Genomic DNA, 27,536 nt, shown 5'->3' on the forward strand with positions numbered 1-27,536 from the left:
TGTTTTGAACTTGATAGGTTCAGTAGTTTTTGAGAAAAATACTGAAAACTACGGAACCCTACACTGAGCGTGGCCCGACACGCTCTTGGCCGGTTTTTGATCATATTAATATTTTCGGAAATAATCGCTCCTAAAGGAAAAAAAAAATGCGTCCCCCCCCCCTCTATATTTTGAACCTTATGTTTAAAAAAATATGAAAAAAGATCAAAAAAGTAGAACTTTATAAAGACTTTCTAGGAAAATTGTTTTGAGAAAAATACGATAAACTACGGAACCCTACACTGAGCGTGGACCGACACGCTCTTGGCCGGTTTTTTTGTTACTCGATATCTCCGAGAATCGTGGACCGATTTTCAAATTATTTTTTAATCGAACGGGTATAACCCCGAGATGGTCCTATTGGCACCAAGTCCCAGGCGGCGCGGCGCGCGCCACGCCGCCGCCACGCCGCCTGGGGCGCGTCTTACGTCCTTCCTATACAAAATGTACTGAGGAGACGATTTTTGAATTACACTCAGGTGGCGTGGCGCGGACGTCCGTCCGCGCCCCGAGACACGCGACGCTCTGGTGTGGCCGGTACCTTACGTCCCTAACCTATTAACCGATCCGCCGCGGTGACGCGGCCGGTGCGCGGCGCGCTCTCCCAGGCCCGCGCCCCGCGCGCTCCCCCGCCCCGCGACAGCCGCTCTACGACAACTTTGCACCCTTTTAAATTACTGACATTTACAGTTTCTTAAGCGCGACCTTCACAGTATTAATTTTGATAAAATCATGATTATAGTACACAAAAACCTGGTCTTAAGCAAAAAAATCTCAGTTACAATTTATACCTACTGAGAAATTCATGTTTATTTAAGCGTTAAAAATATATGTTTAAGATCGGTGTTAAATGTCTATATATACTTAATACAATGCAAATTGATATATATATCATGGTCACCATTTTTACCTACCTAGATATTCACATTAAATGAAAACGGTAAAAAAAAGTACACAATCAGATTTATTTTCTGTGTAATATCGCTAATAACTGATCGCATCTGAGTGCACCACAAAGTTAATCTAACAAAGTTTTCGGTTAACTATTTTGCTGTTAGCGAAAAGTGGGATAATGTACTTTATCTCATGATTTTTATAAGATATGAATACGATCGTCTTTTTTTTTATCTATGTACATAATTACTATTTGATGCTTAATAATAATACCCAATAAAATATCAAAAAGGACGAGTTATTGAATTATGTCCAGGGTACCTTACTTTTACTCCACTATATCGGGTATCCGGCATCTGAGTAAAGTTTACGAGTACCCGATTGTCGGGTACGCGGTGTCCAATGTGTTAACTACCTATAGAATTTTTAAAGTGTTAATTTGTACAGTCACGTTAATAAATATCTATACATATCGAAACTTTTTACTGGGACAGAAGGTTCAAAATTGAATACAGGTGTGTACATATTTTTATGGCTGACCGTATTATTGCCTACCTCGGAAGGTCGCAGCATACGTGTACCCAGAATAGTGACAACACAGCTGTGTACAAAATAAATGGTATAGTCAAGCGTGCAATCTTTAGGACGAATTCATCAACCAATCGCGTTGTAGCATGGAAGCAAGGTGCATCATACGACAAATTTTCAGTCGAAATTACTAGCTACCTTCTGTTTTAGTTATAGGTAAGTTTGCCTGTAGGTAAATAAATGTATAGAACCTTTTCCTGGGCGTCAGTTAAGTAGCTACTGAAAATCTGGCATACCAGCGTCAATAACGACTCAATTTCCGTGATAGCACAGAATATATAGTACAAGTACAGAAGGCCCACTGCTTTGATGTTCACGAAATGCCGCCTTTTTGAATGCCTACAAAATTCTAACAAAGAAACGAGCCGCACGTGCGCAGCGTCGGATGATAGGGTTGCCTATGGATTAAAATGAATTAATTCTCAGATAAAATGTTATACTATATATTCAAGTTTTGGGTACTTTCTAGGTATAAAATACAGTATTTAAATATTTTTGTTTAAGCCATCAGTATCACAAGCCTTATTGAACTTTTCCGTGGGACTTAATCAATAAGATTGTCCCATTTTATTCATGATGTCTATTTAACTATGCATTATTAGCCATTCCACACGTGGACATCGCATATGAACCGTAAAAAAACTCGCGATGTAAAGTAACAATAGAAAGTGCGAACGTGCGTTCCGTGAGGAATGTGGTTGATTTACGAAAGCTAGTACGAGTGAAATGAATACTTATTGTGCGATTTATGGTGCCAGTGACACTTGCATCAGTATACAGTAACACGCAGATATTTTCATTCACTCATTCATTCCATACCAAGTATGTCAAGTCAACTCTTGTGAATTTACCGCATATAAGGGCCATTTTATTCAAAGTTGTCCACCCCACTTTTGACGTGACAACGTCTAATAACCAAAGACCTTTACAGGGGACAGCTCAATCACATTTTTTGCCATACGAAATTAAACCTTATTACTGAAACAGAAAGTCGATCGTATCAGACTAGCGAAAACGGTCCACATGAGAGGGAATTGTTTGGGCTGGTGTCCCTGTCGCACGTGTTGCCAGTGTTAATGAGGTTCCCATATTAGTAGTATATTTATCTGTATATTACCTGACTTTATAACTTCTTATTTTATTTTAATGTTATATTCAAACTAGGGTTTCGATATATTTCAAAAAAATTGAAAATAATTATAATGTAATTATTTTGATGCCAGTAAATCAAAGATTTGTATAATTAAAAAATACTTTCAATTGGGTGTTAGTAGATTTAGTAGTAACTTTGAAAATTGACTGGTATCCCCAATTTATGACAGTGATGACGTCACTGAATAATGTTGACATTGTCAGCAAGTGCGAGAGGGACACCAGCCCAAACAATTACCTCTCATGTGGACACACTTTTTGACCTAACTAAACAATCTAGTTTAATAATTCTAAATCTATGCTAATAACTCGTTACTACGGGCTGCATGCACGAAAAAGATGACGTCATTGTCCCGTTCCGCAAGCAAGAGCGCGGCACGAACGAGAGAGAGGCATGATCGGCTCATTTCGGTTCGTGCTGCATCTATCTCCCTTCCTAGCCTGAAATGTTATTGTGATTTTCATGTGTTCAATACAATTGCGGCAATATAGAGGTAGGTAAGTAATTCTTGCATTTGAAAATCTCATCGTTTAATCTATACCAAATCTATACTACGGTAATGCTTGACGTTGTCACGTCAAACTACCGTCCGTAAACCGACTTTACAGACAACCAATTTTTTTTGTAACATGGGTATTTTTTACGCGATTAATACTCAGAATCGCGAGGTCTTTCGATCCTGATAGGAGAAAAAAAAATGTCCCAAGATTTCCATAAATTTTTTTGAACCTTCCATTCGTTACCGCCATACAAAATGTATGAAAAAATGGTAACGGAATGGAAAAAACCTTGGGACACGTTTTTTCTCCTATTAGAATTGAAAGAGCTAGCGATTCTGAGTGGAAACCACATAAAAATTTCCAAATCCAAAAAAAAAGTGGGGTGGACAACTTTGAAAAAAATGGCCCATAAAAATGTTATAATATCGCCACAAAGCATCAGTAACTGTTCATTGGCTACAGTACAGAAGCATTTTAAGGATATCAAAAATGGGTTACTAAAATAACAAGCTAATTGTGAAACATTTAATAATAATACCTACAGCAACTCACATCTGAGGTTTCTTTTTATTTCCCATCTTACTTAGCGTTCTACAGATCTTCTTCTTCAACTCTTTCTGACGTTTAATTTTACGCCATTCGATTTCATTCATCTCCCGTTTGTGAGCCTTCAATCTCTCCTTAGTTGCTTTCTTTTCGGCTGTTTTCTTTGTCTCAAAGTTGGTCTTTATCATCTTCATGACGCTTGCTACCTTCTGTTCATATGGGCTCTTTACTACAGCTACCCTTTCGTTGTTTATGGCCTTAGGTGCTTTTCCGGATAATGTGGAGGTGATCTCCTTTGATTTAGGCTTGAATCTGTATGGCAAACCTTTCTGCAAGGCTTTAGGTATTACTAGAGGCTTGAACACTGCTGGCGCTCTCTGAATGTCTGTATACATGGAATCCTTATTTGCATCTGATTTTATATTCCTCTCTCTCTTCAATTGTCCTTTAGTCTTCATGCCTTGCCACGCGTTTTTGGTTTCCAAAGGCAGAAGTAGATTCACAACTGGAGCGTAAAATCTAGTAACGTCTACTTTAAACCATGTTCGGCAAAAAACTATGTCACTCATCTTAATTTTGTCTTCAAATGTAGCTCGGAAACCGCCTTCAGGTTTGTTGATCGCCTTTTTGATCTGTCCTCTGATTCCGGATACTGTTTTTATTCTTGCTCCTTCGAATTTCGCTACTTCAAGAGTGCTGTTAAACATGTCTTTGATGAAAGCAGTTTTCTTGTATATTTTTGTTGGTGTGCCTACTAACTTTAATTTCTTAACAATTTGTGTTGATTTGTTAATTTCGTTTACACTTCCTGTAGCTGCTATTCTGAAGCCTGATTGCTTCATATCATTAGGATCATTAGTGACTGTCTGCAAGGCCAGAAAACCTGTGTTTTGTGGCGTTATCGGCCCGTAGAAGTGCATGTTACATGTCACATGTTCTGGAGTATACTTCAAGTACCTACACTTTAAATCATCTTCTATTTTAGAGTAAATAGGCAGTGTCTGGAATCTTCTCCAACCTAAAGAAATAATCAATGGATCATTGGTTTTTAATATCTTTTTGTACCATCTGTGTTTCTTCACTTTACATGACACATATCCAATGTTCTGTTCTGCCATGTTTAAGGATCCAATGAGAATTGGATATGTGGCTTCGAAATTCGTTACAAATTCGGCAGGCATGTCTTTAAACAACATTCTTACATACAAACCAGGCCTGAAACCTTCCACATCTATCCTTAAACCTTCATCCAAATTATCGAAAACTGATTTGTTCAATTCAGACTGCTTCAAAGCCTCTGCTTTCAAATTCTCATAGTAAGAATGATCACCTTTTATCCTATGTTCATCAGGATTATCGTATTCAGAGTCAAATTTGGCTTTCAGTTTCATTTTCTTTTCTAAAATTTCTGCCTTAGTCATTTCTCCTTTCCGTTTCGTGCCTGTTTCCTCCTTTTCTTCATTCTCCTTTGCAGCATGTTTCTCGCCAGTTTCCAAGTCCTCAAAGTCTCCAAACATCTCCTCATCATCACCATCACTTGCATCATCAAGTTCAAGGAGTTCTGAAGCATCTTCATCAGCCGATCTCTTTCCTGTGACAAAACTGTTGATCAAAACTTGTTTATTGACTTCACTGGTCCAATCCTTTATAGTTGGTTTATCTAGAGAGTAAAAGAAAGAACATTCCTCAGTGTCCAGTCTCTCTTTCTCTTTATGTTTCTTTTTCTGTGTGGCTGTCACTTTCTTGAACAACCCTCCAATTTCTTCTTCATCACTGTCATCTGATTCTTCTTTTTCCTTGTTTTTATTTCCAATCTCAAATTCTCCATAAACAAGCTTCATTATGTTTTTAGATGTTTTCTGTCTCTCAAAATAGGCTTCAGTGGCTTTCTCACTAAGCTTTTCTTTCCATTTTGCACCAAAATCTTCATTTTCTGATTCATCATCATCCTCACTCTCTTCATCATTTTCGTCATTATCTTTTTCAGAAGTGGGTTCATCATTTTCAGAGCCAGAATCATTATTCCATGGAACCTTATTGCTTTCCTTCTCTTGGTCAATACCACTATCATTATCGGAGTCATTATCATCAGAATCTGACTCATCTGAGCTTTCCTGTCCCTTCTTATTATTATGTTGTAAATACTCATCATCTTTAATCATATCAGGGTAGATCACAGCACCTCCACTGAACAATTGGAAGCCAGATTCTTGCATCTGCTCATCCACTGTTTCTTTAGTCTCAACAACATTTTTAAGCAGCTCCTTCTTTTCAGTAACTTCCTCATCTTCTTTTTTATGATGGTGGGAGCCTTGGAGCTCAATGTAAACAGCATCTTTGTCGTAAACAATGCCGCCTACACCTGAGAAGGGGGCGTAGATCTGTCTCTCTCTTTCCATGAGGTGTCTCTTTTTTCTTTGCTGGGAAGTGGGCAGGGGTCAGGCAGGTAAGACAGTTCACTTATCTTCATGTCTCCAACTCCTAAAAATAATAAACAGAAGTGATTTAACTTGTTTAAACAGTTGCTTTCTACAATGTTTTGGGAATTACCACTATACACTAATTACAATCATAATCAACTAAAATCAGTAGCTCTAAATATGTATTTTTTTTATATGAAATATATCTATTATCTATCTTCTTTTTCTTCTAGAATATACCTATGTAGAATAAAATTCAAATAAATAGACTGAGAACAAAAAAAAAATGTTATACAGATAGAAATCCAATTTAATAAATATGATCTGATTAATTTGATCTGTGTAAGGTGTCCCGAATATTTATTTATTTATTATTAACTAGATGAATTTTACTCATGTTCCTAACACAAAGCAGTTCTTTTACTGAGGCACCTCTAATAATGTTTACAAATAAAACTTACCAGCAATGTGTACAGCAGACTCCTTCATCAACGGCACTCCCCTCACATAGCCATACAGCACCACATCTCTATTGACCTTCGGGTCCTTCCGGATCGCCTCCTGGTTAGTAATGTCCTCCATCCTGTCCCCAAGCACATAAGCGTGCGTCATGCGCCAACTCAACGGCCTGAACTTCATCACAGATATAAAGCGGGACAGATTCTTTATCTCATTCCTTAAGTATTCTCCATGGACTATGCCAGAGAGGTAAAATAGTTTGGCGCCTTGGTACACTTCAGTCCAAAATCTGTGCTTTAGGGTCTTCTTGGTTGTTTTTAGTGTCTTTGCATTCTTTATCATGTCCAAATGAGTCAAGACACCCATGATTTTAGGCATGCCGTGAACCTGGCATATGTTTAGGAACTCGAATATTTCCATCTCGAAGCCGAAACTGGCGTCACAGAGGAGCAGAACTAGATCAGCGCATTTTGCGATGTCGATCATTGAATTCACATCGTTGTTGCATTCTATAAGAGTTATCCGGCGTTTTTTTGATGTGACAATGGTCACGGGGCCTTTTATGCTTGTGACGTTAGTTTTTATGAAGCTTTTGATAAGGTTGTTTATGACTGTGGTCTTTCCTACGCGCGGGGGACCAACGACTGCTACGACGATCGGAGGAGGTTCTAACGGTGTCTTATCTACCTGAGGAATATGCTGCTTCTTCGCAATGATATCCTCCTTCCTCCTGAACTGCCTCTCAGCTCGTACAGCAGACTGGATAGCAAAAGCTTTAGGATTACGCTGCCGAGCACTTAGGTTAGATTGGTCGAGTTGGTTTTTCTTTTTCTTCTTCTCCGCTTTTCGGCCGGCATGTTTCGCCCGATGGGACTTCTTTTATCAAACGCCGAGTCGTCTGCCATGATTTTAACTTGAAGTTAATTCATTTATGGTTAAAAAATAAATTCACGTGGTGTACATCACTCTCGGAATCCAAATGTTGATTGAATTGAATTGTCAATTTTGACATTGACATATGATCGTAATGTTGCAACAATAAAAATGTACAATTTACCTGACATTTTGGTATATTTAATCAAAAATTTAATTTGAAAACTAAGGAAAAAATAAGCTAATAAAAATGTACTCATTACATATCACTAATTTAATACAGAATTAGCTAAAGTTTGTAACAGGTAGGAAGTAGGGTGCTTGCACTCAGCACTGTCAAATAGACGCACTGCAATGCAGTGAAAGTAGACGACGCTGACAATTTTTTTGCCCATGCCAGTGTACCCTCCTTATTGCTTTCTCTACTTCCATGATCGAGTTACTTGCACCAAGTATTTTACTCCAGTTGCATGCACCATGAACTATGTGCAAGCACCATAATCATGAGGAAAATTTCCAATTCCCATTTCCAAATATTTATTGCAACATTGAACTAGTTCTGTCAGATTGTCAATGCAGTCAATAGTATTTTTGTTGTATTTTGTGCTTAGATTTCTTGTATCTGGATGATGAAAGCAAAAAACGCAGCTGTGAACAATAGCTCGCGAGTGGCTGACTTGAGCGTGCACTAAAACCCTGTGACTATGACTACTTCGGAACTGGACAGCCGAAACATTGCAATTTCCATGTGAGTTATATTGACGTTTTTCGGCCTTATTTACTAATTTTAGAAGGATCACGCAGTTATAGATGTTTGCGTCGTCGTGTCTGCTCTATTTACATTGCGTTCCCCGTTATCAGTAGTCTCTGAGTCGCCTAGCTCGGCGGTAATTAGGTCTCGACATAAGTACTAGAACTACTAGACAATGGAGTTACGCGCTCTCGAAAGTCCTACAGTCACCAATTTGTTCAAAAACAAATTTAGAATCGATAGTATGGTGTTCATAGATCCAATTATATTTTATTCTGATAAGTGGATTTTCTGAACAAATAACCGAGATAAGGTAATGGGGTGTCCCAGAAGTAAAGAGACAAATTTATTTTCAGGTTTTTTAATATAAAGTTAACATCAAAGGTAATAATTTTGGTTGAAAATAATAACAAAAGTAATTAAATTATTATGTTTATATTAAATTTGCGTTGGCAACACCTTTGTAAGCAATTTTTCTTAAATTTTCTGAGGCCCGCCGCATTACGGCTGTTCCTGATTTTGCAGCCACTTCTTTGGACAATTTGGTCCATATTTGCTTGAAAGCTTTTATGGATTTAGGTTTCTCTGGTCGTTTCTTGTACTCCCTTTTGCACAGGGACCAAAACATTTCGATACCGCGAGCTTGTGGTACATTCGGAGCGTTTTTTTCTTTACGTACAAAGTCGATGTTTTCGCACTCTAAGTACCGAGTAACATCAGTAGCGTAGTGACACGTCGCCATGTCCGGCCAAAAGATAACCTTATCCCTGAAATGATGCTTGTCTATAAAAGGTATCAACCGTTTAATAATGCATTCGTTCAGATACACTTTTGCGTTCATGGAGGCTGACGAAATGTATGGCTCGGAGACATTGCCAAATTGGTCTATAGCTTGCCATACTAAATATTTTGCGAAAAATTTGGCTTTTGGTGCAACTTTTTGATCGTAAGCCACATCTTTACGACTGGTACAATGGAAATACTGCTTTCCAGGAACATCGTTGGGATCCACCGGAACATAAGTTTCATCGTCAATAACGAGTACTTTGCTTAGCTGACTGTTGTAAACTCTTCGGCACCCTCGTTTTGCACGTTGCTCTTGGTCCTTTATGTATTTAGGAGCTGATTGTTTTACATATGCTTTCAAACCTAGATCATTCTTCTTTATTCTGGCGACAGACGACTTAGGTATTTTTAATTTATCAGCTGCCACTCTGACGGACGTCGAAGGAGTCTTGTCAAAAATCGATTTAACCCGATTTATATTACGAGGTACCGCCACTGTCCTATTTCTTCCCGGAATCTTCTTAAAACTAGTCTCACCCGTTTGTTCGTAACGTCTTATAATTCTATATATACTAGTTCGCCTAGCACCTTCTTGAAGAAAGTGGTTTACTGTATCCTTTTTATTATGAGATTCGTAAAATAGAATAACTCTGTTAGCAAATACTTCATATTCTTGACGCTTCATTTTGAAAAAATATTCCGCAATAATGAAATTCCCGCTTTAAATGACAGATAACAAAACCATAGACGTCATGACACCTAAACTTTTTTTTCTTTCTTATAAAATTTTCGGCCAGTAAGATTTTTAAAAATGTCTCTTTACTTCTGGGACACCCTTTACATACATATTTCATGACTCCGTAACTCCATATAAAACTGAATTGGTATAATTATTATCAACCGGCATTTTAAAAATATCAATAATTCAAACTTTAAATGAAAATGAAAATGAAATATTTACACAGAAAAAATATGCAAATGGAGAACCATCATCATCATCAAGGGTGAACAGGCATCTTCTGGGCGAGCTCACTCCATCGTAGGCCACATCTTTGCCTTTGACTAGTCTGTGGCCAAGAGTAAGCCCATTTATAATTATTAAAAAATACTAATGGCATTACATAGTAGTCCACTATTGAACAAACATCATCAATTATATTTCTGTCATAAATAAACTTGTTTACATTTAATTATGTACTTGTTTGTTGTTGTTTTGTTTACTAGTTTGAAACTATTAGAAACAAATCAATATTTCCCTTGTACTGCAATACAGTGAAACATGGTTAATTAATTGGCACATAGATAAATTAAAAACCTTTATAACTGCAACCTCACTAGGTTAGTGGGACTGCTAACAATATGCGTCTGTAGTGTTTGTGCTTACTTGAAATAAATTTATTTGTACTTATATTAAAGGTTTATTGGTGTAACTTTTCTTGTAAAGACTTAGAGTCATTTACTCATAATGTTGTTTCATGTCTCCAGGATGTAACTTCCACATAAAATCCACAGTTAAATATCCTATACAGTAAAAGAAAAAAGAGCCATTGTTCATTTTAGTTAATTTAATCATATGCATAATTTAATTGAAATAACTGCTAGGCTAAGAAGTGGGTGTCTACACACTTAATCAGACTGGGTTTTTTGCTTCCTAATTTAATCAAAATTATCTGACAGACCTTTTCTTCAAAGGTCAAACACACTTGCCGATCCCATGCACCATGTGCTAAATTGTATGTGGGTGATTCTAAGTTAAGAGGTAATACGTTGTATGGACTTTTTTGTTGTTTTTTTACCTATTTGTTTATTTGTATTAGTTAAAACTGCCAATTTGAAGTGTTTCTTTTAGGGTTCCGTAGCCAAAATGGCAAAACGGAACCCTTATAGTTTCGTCATGTCCGTCTGTCCGTCTGTCCGTCTGTCCGTCTGTCCGTCTGTCACAGCCGATTTACTCGGAAACTATAAGTACTACAGTGATGAAATTTGATGGGAATATGTGTTGTATGAACCGCTACAAAATTATGACACTAAATAGTAAAAAGAATTGGGGGTGGGGCCCCCATACATGTAACTGAGGGATGAAAATTTTTTTTCGATGTACATACCCGTGTGGGGTATCAATGGAAAGGTCTTTTAAAATGATATAAAGTTTTCTAAAAAACATTTTTCTTAAAGTGAACGGTTTTTGAGATATCAGCTCTCAAAGTCGTAAAAAGTATGTCCCCCCCCTCTATTTTTATAACTACGGGGTATAAAATTCTAAAAAAAATAGAGGTGATGCATGCTAATTAACTCTTTCAACGATTTTTGGTTTGATCAAAGTATCTCTTATAGTTTTTGAGATAGGTTGATTTAACTGTAATTTTGGTTAAGTTATTGGTTTATTATATTTGCTGCTACGGAACCCTTTGTGCGCGAGCCCGACTCGCACTTGGCCGGTTTTTTCTTAATAGTTGCGTTTTTCTGGAAAGAAAACCTTCTATCGTAAAGCTAAAATAAAAATAGGCACAACGCTAAACAAAGGTTAAGAGAAAACGGAAATAAAAATAATCAAAACTAGTACAAAAGTATCTCCCCTGGCTTTTTTGATACGCCAGGGGAGATACATTTTCGATGAAAATCAAAAATAGCTGTAAAAGTGTTTCTCGTACGCAATTCATAAATAAACGTAACAATATATTCAACATTTACAGTGGATATTGTTATATATATTAGTATTTAAACAAATGATTGTGAAATAAAAGTGACCAGAGGAAAGACTGCATTCACTCAACATTTCTGTACCCAGCGAGTGCCGTGGCCGAAATAATCAACAAAACGGATGCATAGTTGCCTTACGCGCCTCTTGACGGTAACTTCACATAACACCCTCTGTATTAGAGGACAGAACCTCCACAGATTAACAAATTAAACCGACTTTTGAACGAAAACTAAAAAGCCAGGGGACGAGACACGAAACACGTAGGACAAAGTTTGGAGTTCATAATTGTTGTTAAATACAGTAATATAAGAAATTCCACTCATAAAATACTGTTCCTTAGTTATTTGTGTTTGTAAAATTAAGGCTATTAAAATAATAAGTGAATTTTAACAAAGTCATAATTACTTGTTGACAAATAAATTCGGTTGGGGGACAGGCCAGGGGAGAGACATTTTTCCTACATTAGAGCTGATTGTGACTAATTTATATGAATTTCTGTAATAATTTTGAGTGCCCAGGTAGAAAACATTTAGTTTTATAAAATAAATATGTTATTATGAAGTATTATCTTGAAAAAATATATTTTTTTGTCAGTGCCGTCGAAAGTACCTCTTAACTTAGAATCACCCATGTGTCATGTTTTCCTCACATTCTCAGTGGCATGAATCTTTGTGACGCGTGACGTTCCATTGCTAAAGTTACATGGCAGTTGGCACTTACGCTATTGTCAATTCAAGTCTTTAAGAAAAAAGTGTACAGTCGAGTACAAAGAGATGTATCCATTTTTTCACCTTATTAAAATGCAATAAGGTGAAAAGGTGTATACATCTCTTTGTAGTCGACCGTACAACCCATCATAAAGGCCGGCAACGCACCTTCAACCCTTCTGGTGTTTCGGGTGCCATGAGCGGCAGTGTTCGCTGTCTGCTAACTTGCCTCCTATCATATTAAATAATACTAAAACGTTGTTATACGACATAACAGCCGGCCACCACATGGTACCTTTTTACATGGAACATCACATTTCAGCGTGTAGTCATTCATGAAATATTTTGCTCCTGATATCTGAAATAACATGTGTCACAACATCATGTCATCAATTTAGTGTTGTGGTCTAATTTCCCTTATCATAGGTACTAGCTCGCCTATCAGTTAATGAAACTGTGAACTGTGCTAGATAAATTATACAGTTTTTAAAATTTGCTATTTGGTTTATGAAACATGATTATTCTGGCTGAATTTTTATAAAAAACTGAAGTATAATTATTCTCTTTTACTCTTTGCACTGATGCTTTGGTGACAGGGGTGTCACAAATGATATACTATCCCTTTTCAATCCTGTCCTGTCATTGGGAGGATTGAGGGGTAAACCCAAACAGTTATGGATGGATTGTGTGAAATATGATATTATGAGAAAGAAAGGTGTTGAGATGGTACCGGCCCCACATAACGTGGGATAAGGGTAGGAAGAAGAATAGAGATAATGCTGTTCATTGCTAAATTCTGTATTTATGTATTAAGTTTTTAAGAACTTATTTACCTATCCTCGTCCTGAGACATGGAGATTTGAACCAAATAATTGAATAAATAGGGTAGATTTTACTTTGTACCAGGATTCAGGTAAAACATAAGACAAGCCATCCAGGCTTTTAATTCATAATTTCCGAAAAATGGAATATGTCCTTTATAAATCACATTGGGCTGGACGAGGCTATTATAAAATTTTTGCGTCTGTTTTCTTGTTAAAACTAATATCAGTTTATCAGATAAGAAATAATTGCGTGATTGTTTGTTCCGGTGAATGCAAGGGGCGTTATCTGCGCTGCAGGAGCGTGAAACCGCGAAAGATAATATTGTTTTAAAGTTTTATCACTATCTTTATATCAAATCATGGGAAAACCAAGTTACAAGCAACCCCAACACTTGACTGTTAAACTTTACGCCCTAACTTAACTATGGTAGTTATTCGTAATTAAGGTCGATGATGGATGTATGGCAATTAAATAAATAAACAAATATGTATTATAGAGCATTCGTACACAGATTGCCTGAGTCCCAAGATAAGCTCAAGGTGGCTTGTGTTGTGGGTACTCAGACAACGATATATTATACATGTAAACACTATTGTCTGTACCTGCATTGAAAACATCCAGGAACAAGTATCTGTGCTCATCTCATCAGACAAATAAATGCCCTTACCGGAATTTGAACCCGATACCAAAACTGGCTTGTTCACATTGTTTTGCAGGAGAAAGTCTGTGGAAAACCTGGTGATATCGTCTCAAGACGCCATCGGGCAGAGCATCAGCCAGGCTCTGACCTTCTCCGGGGTCATCACACAGCACACCAACCAGATACTACAGGAAACCAAGTACGTATACAGTTACAGTATAATAAAGAGTACTATTACAGTATGGCCACTCCCGCTTCCCTTTGAAAGTGTCGCCCAGCCGCTCTCGGTTACCTCATAGTTACCGCCTGTCAAGAACGCGACCAGTCGACCCGTCTTATCTCACTCATACAAGCATGGTACGCGTTCACCTACACGTACTTAAACTGAGGTGATAGAATCCAGGGACCGGTTTGGTATCCCATTCTAGATTTTTAAAGGGGTTTTTCGTTAGATTTTTCTTTCTTAACCGAAGTTGTTGCGTTCTAAAAACCTTTTCTTTTTGATTTTTAAGAGCGTTTAATACGAATAAGCTCTGCTGTTGTCATGTCGATGGTCTGATGCCCGTTCCTTGGCGCTTAGTCTAGGAAATCTTTTTTTAAAGGAAACTTTTTGAAAGGGGTGTCTCAATCCCCTACAACCCATAATTATGATAGTTTCCTCCTTATTTGTATAAAAAATAGGAGTACTGGAAATATATGTTTAATGACTTGGTATGTAGTGAGAGCGATAATGTTAGAGGACCAGAAAATTATCAAATACACTGAGTTCTGAGACATAATAGACGGTCAATAAAATTTTGGCACAAAGGCGGCAAATTTGAAAAATTTAGGACTCGCGTGTAAATGCGTACTTTCCTTAAGCTTGACGTTGGCGGAATTATTGACGAGCATAACACTTAAAAATTGACTGAAAATATAGGGGTGAAGGTTTATATTAATTCCCATAGAAAATTTGAATTTTGTGTCATTTTTAGTGCCAGTGCCATTAATGGACGCTCCCCTGTCGGGTATAAATCCAGGCAAGTTAAATATTCTACATATAAATTACTTGTGGGTGGGTGTGATCTAAAGTATCAAATAATTACCTTAATGCTTTAACGTATGTGTGACGTACCCAAAATGGCGGTGACTCACCCTCGGTGTAAACAACACGCAAGAGTTCCTGAAGGCTAATGGGACAGGAGAGACAACCTTATTGTTGATGTACTAAAGTCTAGTGTAAAAGTGCTTGCTGTAAACCTCTTCTTCTTTAAATACTGTTACCTTCTGCTGGGGTGTAGAGGTCGAATCATATTTCTCCTGTAAGCCTATTTGAATAAAGAATATCATCATCGTCATCCTGTCCCGGCCAGTTTTGGCCTCAGCGACTGGGTTTTTGGCTGATTATTGAGAGCGACGGTCGTGAGCTCTCAGGTGGCTGGGTGCCTATTTTTGCAGTGCATGTATAGGTAAAGTCAGCAGCAGAAGTTCCGTAACGGGCAAGGTGTTCAAAATGAACTTGACACGATCTTATTTTTAAGACAATAAGAGCATGTTAAAGCATAGTTAACATAGTATTGGCACGCGTTTAGCGACGAATAAAAAAATATATTTAAAAATTAAAAAAAACTGATAATCACATCTTAATTTTAATACGTTGATAACTCTATATTAGAAATTTGGTTGATCTAACTTTTTGCGTTTGTAAGTTATGGACGTTGACCGGCGAAAATGCACTGTGAACAAATACGTGAAAAATCCCCTTGGTCTGGGTCAATGATTGCTAAATTGTTGAATTTCCAGAAAACTACTAGGCAATAATTATTGCCCAAATCATTATTTCATTAAAGGACAATTAAATAATAGTGGCAAAATAATTCAAAATATCCACTCCTTGCGGTCCACACGGAATCAACAGACAAAAAAGATGGATGAAAATCTTGTTCAGAGGATGATGAATACTATTTTCAGAAAAGTCCGTAATTTTGTGCATAAACATACTGAATGATTGAAATATATGTGACACGCTATAAATTAATAAACGATCTTTTATATTCTGCAATAAAAAATATTGTTTACTTTTTCTTTTCATTTAAAAATTAAATTCCTCCCATCGCGTACCAATTCTAAATTAACTATGCTTTAGGATCATTGTGAACACCTTGCCCGTTACGGAACTTCTGCTGCTGACTGTACGACCACACTCACTGCATGTGTCTTTATCTCGTCGCGTCAAGTTCCACTCGTCTCTGTTCTTGGCTTGCACTTTTGTTCTCACTGTATGCCTCCACTTCGGCCGATCTTGTGCCAAAGTCTCCCAGTGCGATAGTTCAATGTCATATGTGTGTGTGTGTCATGTGACAAAGAATATATTGACTCTAATTGACTATAGTTCTTATACCTCATTTACATTCAGCCCCTGCCGCTGCCTCTCGTGCTGCCGGTAAAAATTTCCTAAATACTGCTGCAGCGTGTGTGTTTACATACTGCCCTGCCGCTCACTTCGCTTCAAAGTTTCAGCAACGACGGACGTGGAAATAATTACAGCGGCCGCACTGTGTCTATTTGCGATTCGAAATTAGGAGAGATATTTAAAAAGATATCGAGTACAAAAAAGAAAGTTCGTCGTAAACGTAGATGGTGGATGATATCCTATCCATCGCTATAAATCGAACTCTGCAAGTTCACTTTATTTTCTCCTCTAGGCACTAGGCGAATACTGAACGACGGAGCAGAATGTAAACACGCACTGCCACTCGCGTTTGCCGCTCGTGCTGCCGGTCCTTTGACTTCCCCAAAAAAACCGCAATTTAGGGGAGACAGCCTATAACATAATCTATATTTTTCTACTGAAAGTGGAATAAGGTAAAAACAACTTTATTGTAACGTTTCTAAGGTGTGCTTCTCAGAGAACTCTGAATATTTGCCTGGTTGTTTATATCTTGATTTGAAAGATCATACGATACATAAAAACTTAAAAGAAATTATTCTTTTAGAACAAAACGGGACTTAATCGCGTAAACACTTACATTTATATTAGGCCCGACGTGACAACCCTAGCGCAAAAGTGAATAATCAAGAACAAGTGCGGGTAGTTCGAGAAACTCGCGCGGCTAGAAGATGTTGATGCAATTCCTCGCCAGTCTACCCGTGACCACGAACATAATGTGATGTTCGAAACGTCGGGTCTAATATAAATGTAAGTGTTTACGCGATTAAGTCCCGTTTTGTTCTAAAATTATGAGTGCAAATCGTGTTAGTCTAAATCAATATATAGAAATTATTCTTTTACTCATATACCATTCTCATAATTTTTACATCCTTAGGCTGCGTACCTATTGCCAAAGCATTTTAAACTATACGACCAAGTGTCACGTGATTTTTAAATCACAAGATACAAAGAAAACTCTAATATATTCCTCCAATCAATAAATGCCAATTATCGATAGCTATAAAAATTATTATTCAATGGACTTTATCAATAGATAACATAAACGTGTGATCCACGAATCTGCCTCAACCTCAGAGGAAAAAATTCTATAGAGAGGACAAGCCGCGCGCGGCCTGGTCGCAGATGTAGGCCCATTGGGCCTACACCGCCGCCAGTTCGCCGTCCGCTGTCATCGAGTGTACACGCGCGCTGTTCACCGACGAAAAACGAGTTTTATCAAAAATGCCGAAGTGTGCAATAATAACTTGCAAACATCGCGGTGACCTGAATAATTTCCAAGCCGATAGGATAACATTTCATAGGTAAATACTATTTATTTCCTTTTATTTCACATAAAACACGAATTCAACGTAATACTCCGAGTTGTACCATGTAACCTTACGTTTGCTTGTGCTTTAAAACGTTCATTATACATTGCGGCTACACAAGGAACATATTGTAAACAGTGTAGTGTTTTGCGCCGCAATGAACGGTGTACAAAACGATTCACTCAGTGAGACATTTTTCTCGGAAACGAGGCGAGGCGTTCCCGCTATTTATCGTTGTGTGCGTGCGCGATCGCGCTCGCTTATCGTTCGCGTGTACACATACATTGAAACGATGCGCGTGTATTGCGCAATAGGAGCGTCCAGCTACAGGTGTGTGTGGATTAGGTGTGTGCGTGCATTATCTTTACAATTACTGGTGCTTTGTGTGGGTTGCGCAGACCTTGCGACAGGCGTATTCTATACAAATCGCCCGGCATGACCTATCTACCGAAATCTGTGGCCTCAACCAATGGCAGGTGATGCTCTATCCCTTTCATACCCTAGTGTCCTGTGAAGGACGTAGTTAAGGCGACTGATTGTCAATGTCCTTGGCACAATAAAGAATTGTTGACATTATCTTTATTTCGTTTGATATTTAATTAGAAGAATTTTAGTGCTTTAAGACGATGACTATCGTGCGTGCGGTTGGACCGCTAAGCCTACGATTTACATCATAAATAAAACCGTCACTTACACGCCCGGATCTCGGAGCCAAGCAGGCTCATGTAACTTTGACACTTTACGTCATAACACCTAAAGCCTGTCCAGAAATATATGACCACGCGCCATGTTGCGAAATTTATTAGAACTATTTTCATCCTATTTTTAAATTAAAGGAAAAATGGAAAAATTCACACCTCCGGCAGGACTCGAACCTGCGACCTCTGGCTTTGCCGGAGTCAACCGCGCTCCCAACTGCGCACAGTTTCCAACACCCTGACAGTGAGGTGCACAGTGAGGTGTGAATTTCTCCATTTTTCTTTTATTTTAATTTAAAAATATGTAATATCGCTCGCAGACGTTTCTGCATGATAAAAACAAATTTATTTTGATCCTATACTATGCGCCCTCCTGACAGTAAGTAGTCATATATTTCTGGTTATTAGGCTTTACAGATGAGTATGGTGCTGTGTGGGATTACAGGCTATTGGCGCTTAAAAAATGGAGTTTAAAATGGGTTAAGAAGTATTTTCTATTATTCGCAATTTATTAAATCTATATAGCGTCTCGCCCACACAAAGTAAAGTCTCAATCAGCTGTACTAGTCGCCTTAATGGATTAGATTAGCCAGGTACGATTCGTGTCAGTGTATATTCGGCTTTAAACGTGAGTGCAGTGAGCAATGATGCTCGAAGAGTATCGCGTGAGGTTTACTCCGTGGGATTCAGGGATCAGTATTTTAAGGTAGACTTTATTGTGATTGTTGAAAGGTCTTGTTTGTGTTAAAATGGGTGCTTTGTGTGTGTGAAAATAAGTTGTATCAAAATGCTTAAATGTTTTACTCAGTTGGATTCAGGGATAAGTTATCAGGTACCGTTAGAAATATAGATTGACAATACAAGGTTTTTTTTTAAATAAGTAGTTGAGATTTATCGAGTGAGGTGGAAGTGGAATTCAGGGTTTCGTATTTTAAGGTACCGTTTCAGACCTTATTGTGATGGCCATAAGGTGTTTTTTGCACTAGTCTTTTAAAAATTCGTATATACATAATAACAATAACAATATATTTATTTCAAAAAATAAAAATCAAGAAGAAAAATTCGATGGCCCCCACACTAGGCACAGCCTGTATCGTGGGAACCTGAACCTCAGGAGAGTACATATGTCCGAGATTCCAATATTTTATACAAGATAGGTCTAAAGAGGTTATATAATATAGAATAAGCAGTAATGATGTGTAGCGAATGTTACATTGTCTGACGCTGAGCCGTGACGTACAACAATAATAATGATTTTCATTGTGGTTGAGTGAGGCCGCTCTCGATCTTATTAACTATGCGGAAACTTACGTTAAACGGCCAATCTTAATAAGGTTCAGGATTTTCCGTTATGTGTTTGATCCTTTGTCAGGATTGTGTCGTCGTCGAGAAACGTCAAATAATATCAGATTAAGAAAAAGCACAAATGTGTCGCTTAACTTCAAACCTGGGTAAATCCATTCTGCTTTAAGGTTGAATATATAAAAAAAATATAATATGAATGGATTTATTTTGAAGTTAAGCGACACAAATGTCATATTTGTTTTTGAATTACGAAGGGGATACCAATTTATTTTAGCGGTATTTCTAAATGGGAAATCCCTACTGCTAAGTCAAATAGACTGTTAAGCATTTCAAAAGGAAAGCTTATCCTTATGTGCAAAGATATTTCGTTTATTTCTTGGAATAACCACAAAATTAAAATTTTGAAAAAACCCCCGACCGCGATATAGTGGACCGATTTTCATGAAACATGGCTAAGAACACTCCCGACTAACTCAGCTTTCAGACAAAAAAAAACTAAATCTAAATAGGTTCATCCGTTCGGGAGCTACGATGCCACAGACAGACACACACACAGACAGACAGACACGTCAAACTTATAACACCCTTCGTTTTTGCGTCGGGGGCTAAAAACAGGACACAAAAGGGCGGGCGGGTCCATGCAGCATATTAGGTACAGTCAAGTGCAAAAATATGTGTTTAGTCGTTTCACAAATATGGTACTACTACTACGTTCTTATTACACCGAATTAAAAATTAAAATTAAAAAAAAAACCCCGACCGCGACATAGTGGACCGATTTTCATGAAACAAATCTAAGAACACTCCCGACTAACTCAGCTTTCAAACAAAAAAACTAAATCGAAATTGGTTTATACGTTCGGGAGCTACGATGCCCCAGACAGACACACACACAGACAGACGGACAGACAGACAGACAGACACATCAAACTTATAACACCCCGTCGTTTTTGCGTCGGGGGTTATTACAAGTTTGACGTGTCTGTCTGTCTGTCTGTTTGGCTGTCTGTGTGCGTGTCTGTCTGTGGCATCGTAGCTCCCGAATGGATAAACCGATTTAGATTTAGTTTTTTTTGTCTGAAAGTTGAGTTAGTCGGGAGTGTTCTTAGCCATGTTTCATGAAAATCGGTCTACTATGTCGCGGTCGGGGGTTTTTTCAAAATTTTAATTTTGTGGTTATTGTTTGAAAGCTCAGAAATATGAATTAGTCCGGAGTGTTCTTTGCCATGTTTCATGAAAATCGGTCCGGTCGGGGTTTTTTTTTAAATTTTAATTACACTTGACTGCACTTTTATCAGAACTGGCTTGTTGATGTAACCTTTTAACATGAATTCAATATCTATTCAATTATACGATTTGGTACTCGCAGGACTATTATCGCTTAATAGCCTTTGACATTTTAATGTAAACAAAATCGATCGAATACCCATCTCCCTACGCTCATACTAATATGATATGACATAATCGGAGACGGATTTTAATTTTGACTTGAATGTAAACAGATTTGTACTTAGGTCTTAGACGAACTATGTAGTCTTAGTCCGTTTTCACATTATCCGATCCGATATCGGATGTCGGAAGGATTTCAATAGAAAAAATCCAAGATGGCGCCTGTAATGTATGGGATATCGGTCCGACATCCGATATCGGATCGGATAATGTGAAAACGCACTTATACTTAATATTGTTAACTCAGTCCTCAAGACACATGTTTGATAGGTAGAGTGAGGATAAACATTTTCGGGAAGTCAATTTTTCGCATCTAGATTTTTAACCCCCGACGCAAAAACGACGGGGTGTTATAAGTTTGACGTGTCTGTGTATCTGTTTGTCTGTCTGTCTGTGTGTGTGTCTGTTTGTGGCATCATAGCTCCCGAACGAATGAACCGATTTAGATTTAGTTTTTTCGTTGTTTGAAAGCTGAGTTAGTTAACACATTAACTTTGACGACCGGTCTGGCGCAGTCGGTAGTGGCCCTGCCTGCTACGCCGCGGTCCCGGGTTCGAATCCCGGTAAGGGCATTTATTTGTGTGATGAGCACTGATATTTGTTCCTGAGTCATGGAAGTTTTCTATGTATATAAGTATTTATATATTATATATATCGTTGCCTGAGTACCCACAACACAAGCCTTCTTGAGCTTACCGTGGGCCTCAGTCAATCTGTGTAAGAATGTCCTATAATATTTATTTATTTATTATTATTATTTATTTATTAACTGCCAGCAACACAACACATACCTTGTGTTCACCCGGGTACAAAATCATAACCATCTACCTACTGGCAATTAATTTCTACCCTGTTTATACTGACAAGGTCAATATGCCAAGTTATGCGTGTGCGTTTTCACATTATCCGATCCGATATCGGATGTCGGAAGGATTTCAAAGGCAAAAATCAAAGATGGCGGCTTAAATGTATGGGATATCGGTCCTACATCCCATATCGGATAGGATAATGTGAAAACGCACTTTAACTCCCGACGCAAAAACAACGGGGTGTTATAAGTTTGACGTGTCTGTCTGTGTGTGTATCTGTCTGTTTGTGTGTGTCTGTCTGTGGCATCGTAGCTCCCGAACGGATGAACCGATTTGGATTTAGTTTTTTTTTGTCTGAAAGCTGAGTAAGTCGGGAGTGTTCTTTCTTAGCCATGTTTTATGAAAATTGGTCTACTGTGTCGCGATCGGGGGTTTTTTCAAAATTTTAATTTTAACATGTAAAACAATCAGAAGACTAAAGATTTCATGAGCCACTGCAAGTGCTCAGATGATCGACTTTCTAAATGCAGCGATAAAGTGTTGCAAAATACCGTTGCGACATCAGCGCTGCGCTGTCGGTATGGTCATTGCCTTGCTAAAATAATGTGTAATTTTGGTGTTTTAAAGAGTACAGCCAATAGTCATACTTCTAGTAGCGAATCTAAAAGGCGAAATGCGCGCTGTTGTATGACACGATATCCATACTAATATTATAAATGGGAAAGTGTGTGTGTCTGTTTGTGTGTCCGTCTTTCGAGATAGTTAAGATAGTTGAAGGGATGGAGAGTGACATAGGCTACTTTTTGTCTCTTTCTAACGCGAGCGAAGCCGTGGGAAAAAGCTAGTTATAGATAACAGGGAGGGCGGTTTTAGGGTCGGTATAACGTGCATGTAACACCTTAGGTACACATATGCTATGGAGTTGCTGATATTACTAGTATCCAAACCTATGGTGACTGCTTAATGTTAAGTGGGCCAAATGCATCTTTGCCGCGAAAATAAATAATAAATAAATAAATATATTCTTTATTTCAGACCAAGTCCATAATTATACATTTAAATTATACAAAAAAATAAAATTATAAAACAAGACATGTGTTAGTAATCATAATAATTGTAGCAGCTATTGTTAGTAGATATAAACAGAACATAACATAAATAATTACATAAAAGACACATTTATGTACAGTACTAGCTTTTACCCGCGGCTTCGCCCGCGTAATAAAAGTATTCTTATTGAAACGTTACAAAAAATAAGATTTTCATTTGGATCCGTAGGTTTCTTTGTAGGTACATCTACATCTGTCCGCGATTACTTCGATTAAGGTAAAGCGGGGCAATTCTCGACTGGGGGGCCATTGTAACTGATCTATTTGCTGTACGGTCAGCCAAGAATCTTACACTGCTTTTTGGCTGACTGTACCTTACACATATTACTATTGTTTTAAAAGAAATTCTTGCAATGATTGTAGAATTGTTACACAGCGACCACAGCGTAGGTAGTAGGTACGAATATGTATGTATTTTACCTATATAAATATTTATACTGGGGAAACTTCATACAACCCACATAGCCAGTATCTCGACGCTATGGTCGGTAGGGTAAAAAGTACTTCCTTGCATTACCGCTTACAATTTTTTCCATTTTGCTTATACTTATTGCAAACGTAAACTTATAAAAGGCAAGCAAACAACGATCTTCTTACAGCACATTGAATGTAATAGTTATTACGGATGCAGGATACTCGCCGATGCCTACTTACTAATCCCTTCCCACTGAGCCACCTGCATTTTACACTGCCTAGATATCGATTGCCGACCGATTATTCCGACCCCAATCCCTATTCTTATCCCCGTCCCTATCTCTATCCTTGTCCTCGTCCCCGTCCCCGTCCCGTCCCTGTCCCCGTCCCTCCCCTATCCCTATCCCCGTCCCCGTCCCCTATTCCTATCCCTATTTCTAACCCTATCCCTATCCCTATCCCTGTCCCTGTCCCTGTCCCTGTCCCTGTCCCTGTCCCTGTCCCTGTCCCTGTCCCTGTCCCTGTACCTGTCCCTGTCCCTGTCCCTGTCCCTGTCCCTGTCCCTGTCCCTGTCCCTGTCCCTGTCCCTGTCCCTGTCCCTGTCCCTGTCCCTGTCCCTATCCCTAACCCTAACCCTAACCCTATCCCGTCCCGTCCCTGTCCCTGTCCCTGTCCCTGTCCCTGTCCCTGTCCCTGTCCTTGCCCCTGTCAAATTATCATGCTAGGAGGTGAAAATCCTTTCTTAGTGCTCCTCTTATGGCTATTTTGGATATTTTAACCCTATTGCACTACGACAGGGGACAAAATTTCTTTTCCACCTCATTAGATTTTAAAATCGTTGTATTTATCGTAATCAGCGACCTGATAAACCATAAAAACGATACCCATATTGTGTTTTTGACTTTACCCCCTTTGCACCCCTTTAGGGGTCAAATTTTCAAAAAACCTGAAACATTTATTTAGTCATATGTCTTTAAGAATCCTCCTGTGAAGTTTCGTATAAAATAGTCAAACTAATCTTGTTTCCCCATACAAACTTTGAACCCCCATTTGAGTCCCTTAGGAGGCGAATTTTGAAAAATCCTTTCTTAGTGCTCCTCTACACTATATAAAGAACCTACGTGCCAAATTTGACATCTCTAGGACCAGCGGTTTCGGCTGTGCGTTGATATGTCAGTCAGTCAGTCAATATCTTCTTTTATATATATTTTTGATATTTAAACCCCATTGCACCACAACAGAGGAGAAGGTATTTCATTTCCGCCTGGTTAGATTTTAAAAACGTTGTATTTATCGTGATCAGCGACCCGATAAACCATAAAAACGATACCCATATTGATTTTTTGACTTTATCACCCCCTTTTCACCCTTTTAGGGGTTAAATTTTCAAAAAACCTGAAACACGTATTCAGTCATATGTCTTAAGGAATCTTCCTGTGAAGTTTCGAATAAAATAGTCAAACTAATCTTGTTTCCCCATACAAACTTTGAACCCCCATTTGACCCCCTTAGGAGGTGAATTTTGGAAAATCCTTTCTTAGTGCTCCTCTACACTACATAAGGAACCTACGTGCCAAATTTGAAATCTCTAGGACCAGCGGTTTCGGCTGTGCGTTGATATGTCAGTCAGTCAGTCAGTCAGTCAGTCAGCTTCTTCTTTTATATATGAACCCCCATTTGAGTCCCTTAGGAGGCGAATTTTGAAAAATCCTTTCTTAGTGCTCCTCTACACTATATAAAGAACCTACGTGCCAAATTTGACATCTCTAGGACCAGCGGTTTCGGCTGTGCGTTGATATGTCAGTCAGTCAGTCAATATCTTCTTTTATATATATTTTTGATATTTAAACCCCATTGCACCACAACAGAGGAGAAGGTATTTCATTTCCGCCTGGTTAGATTTTAAAAACGTTGTATTTATCGTGATCAGCGACCCGATAAACCATAAAAACGATACCCATATTGATTTTTTGACTTTATCACCCCCTTTTCACCCTTTTAGGGGTTAAATTTTCAAAAAACCTGAAACACGTATTCAGTCATATGTCTTAAGGAATCTTCCTGTGAAGTTTCGAATAAAATAGTCAAACTAATCTTGTTTCCCCATACAAACTTTGAACCCCCATTTGACCCCCTTAGGAGGTGAATTTTGGAAAATCCTTTCTTAGTGCTCCTCTACACTACATAAGGAACCTACGTGCCAAATTTGAAATCTCTAGGACCAGCGGTTTCGGCTGTGCGTTGATATGTCAGTCAGTCAGTCAGTCAGTCAGTCAGTCAGTCAGTCAGTCAGTCAGTCAGTCAGTCAGTCAGTCAGTCAGTCAGCTTCTTCTTTTATATATTTAGATATTGGCTTGCCAGTCAGTACATGAATCATATGGCACTGATTGATGTACTGGCAGTCAAACCTTGACGCGAATACCCTCAGGATGCTGTTAGAAAATGAATGCGAAATATTTTTATTAGGGATGACGACTACCTAAAAAAATGGCATTCTGTTTAGTCCGTCAGTTAGATCGTCCAATAATAAACAAATATTTTTCGCTTTTTCTAATTAATGAAAAAATACAAAGATATAGAGCATCAAAGTTCCGGAGTGGGGGCTTGTGACGTGACTGTTAAGTAAAAATTGTACCTAGGCGTGACGTCACGCGAAACTTCAACGCACTGTACCGTCGTCATTTTTCGTTTACGAGAAAAAAGAAAAAATACGTGTCTAAAATTCTTTGATAATCTAACTGACGGACTAATTAGTTTTTTTAGTCGTCTCGCCTATTCCGTGTGTTTTGGCTGGCTCGTCAATAAATGTACAATATTATTACGCGGCTTATTAAGAGACAGGATTAAATTTAATAAAGTTTTATAACGTATTGTCCATAAGCTTAGCCCTATTAACAGTTCTAGCCCTATTATTGTGTATTGTCGTTATATGTAAACAAAGCGATGCTTGTTATCAGTTGATGATTATGTATCTTATCGATTTTCACCTCGTTCATTATGTTCGTCGTATATAAAATGTATTGATTATGAATTATGACTAAACGTAGGGCACACTAGGGCAAAAGTTTAGTGATTATGAATTATGACTAAACATAGGGCAAATAGGGCACAATGCTTAGGTATTTATTGGAGAGACCTTAGAAGATCAGCTGCAGTAATTTTCATGTAGCTTGTTAACGCCAACAGTTGTGATTTCACTGATTCAAACTTTCACGATTTTTTACACATATTTAAAATTGCAAACGGAAACACTCCCGACTGCTCCGAGACCACGGGGACAATGCCGTCCTTGAAACGTCGGAGGTTAGTGTTTAAAACATAGTAAAGACGCGATTAAGTCCCGTTTGCAATTTTAAATAGTTGTGATTTCAATTAATATTTTGTGTTTTAAACAGTAAGAAATTGTGGGGCCCCGGTATCTGTCGCCAACACAAGCTATAGTATGACAATCTAGGTAAAACCAAATAGATCTTGTAGCATGATATATCTTCCTTAAATCCTGTTACCCTCTGCTGGGGTTCGAATCGTAAGTATTATGCCATTACCACCATCCCACTCCATCTCAGCAGAAGGTATACTATAATATATTATGTTGTTTTAATTTGAATTAATTATTTTCAGAAACCTCTCACGCTCGCCATCGCCATCTTTACGCAACCCTGACGCTGATCAACTAGAAAATGACAAGGTAAGAGCATATTCTACCCATATTTATCAGGGTACCGAATGTACGCACAATACAAAGACTCTTCATGTTGACACATGACACAGCTGATTGTAATCAGTGAGTGTACACAGCAGTTTAAAAGAGGTAAAACAACAGGCGGTCTTATTGCTAAAAAGCGATCGTACTTAAAAGGGATACTACCTATAGATCTTGGTATAACAATATTTACTGCATCTGTATAACGCTCTTAGCAGAGGTGGTGTCCAGATCTAAAGAAGGATCTTACAGAATACCTACTGCTGCTAAATAACACTAAACCCTAAATAACACCTGGCCAGTGCCCATACAAGTCGCCATAATAGGGTACTAATACATACATGCAAAAATCTTAAACTAACTTATACTATAAATATTCTAAACTACATCACTAATAATTAACTAGGATAACCCAATCTTAACAAGAAC

General features: G+C 38.1%; 2 protein-coding genes across 6 annotated transcripts in view; one reads left to right on the plus strand and one right to left on the minus strand.

Moving 5' to 3' along the window:
* Positions 1 to 3,685: 3,685 nt before the first annotated feature.
* LOC125229676 (ribosome biogenesis protein BMS1 homolog) lies at positions 3,686 to 7,504 on the minus strand. Its single transcript, XM_048134577.1, is given in 4 exon segments — positions 3,686 to 6,139; positions 6,142 to 6,201; positions 6,602 to 7,477; positions 7,480 to 7,504. Coding segments are annotated over 4 exon segments (3,378 nt in total). The 3' UTR covers positions 3,686 to 3,722.
* A 542-nt stretch (positions 7,505 to 8,046) lies between these two features.
* The window catches only part of LOC125229635 (protein Aster-B-like), a 66,428-nt gene continuing 46,938 nt past the window's right edge, over positions 8,047 to 27,536 (plus strand). For 4 of the 5 annotated variants that reach the window (XM_048134516.1, XM_048134517.1, XM_048134519.1 and 1 more), the window contains exons 1-3: positions 8,047 to 8,220; positions 13,959 to 14,081; positions 27,026 to 27,092. In XM_048134516.1, the coding sequence (XP_047990473.1) occupies positions 8,177 to 8,220; positions 13,959 to 14,081; positions 27,026 to 27,092 (234 nt within the window). In that variant the 5' untranslated portion in view covers positions 8,047 to 8,176. Of the gene's footprint in view, positions 8,221 to 13,958; positions 14,082 to 18,927; positions 19,025 to 27,025; positions 27,093 to 27,536 lie in introns of those variants that run through there. The other variant, XM_048134520.1, reaches the window with a different exon arrangement.

Source organism: Leguminivora glycinivorella, chromosome 9, assembly GCF_023078275.1.
Source record: "Leguminivora glycinivorella isolate SPB_JAAS2020 chromosome 9, LegGlyc_1.1, whole genome shotgun sequence".
In the NCBI taxonomy this organism is placed as follows: domain Eukaryota; kingdom Metazoa; phylum Arthropoda; class Insecta; order Lepidoptera; family Tortricidae; genus Leguminivora; species Leguminivora glycinivorella.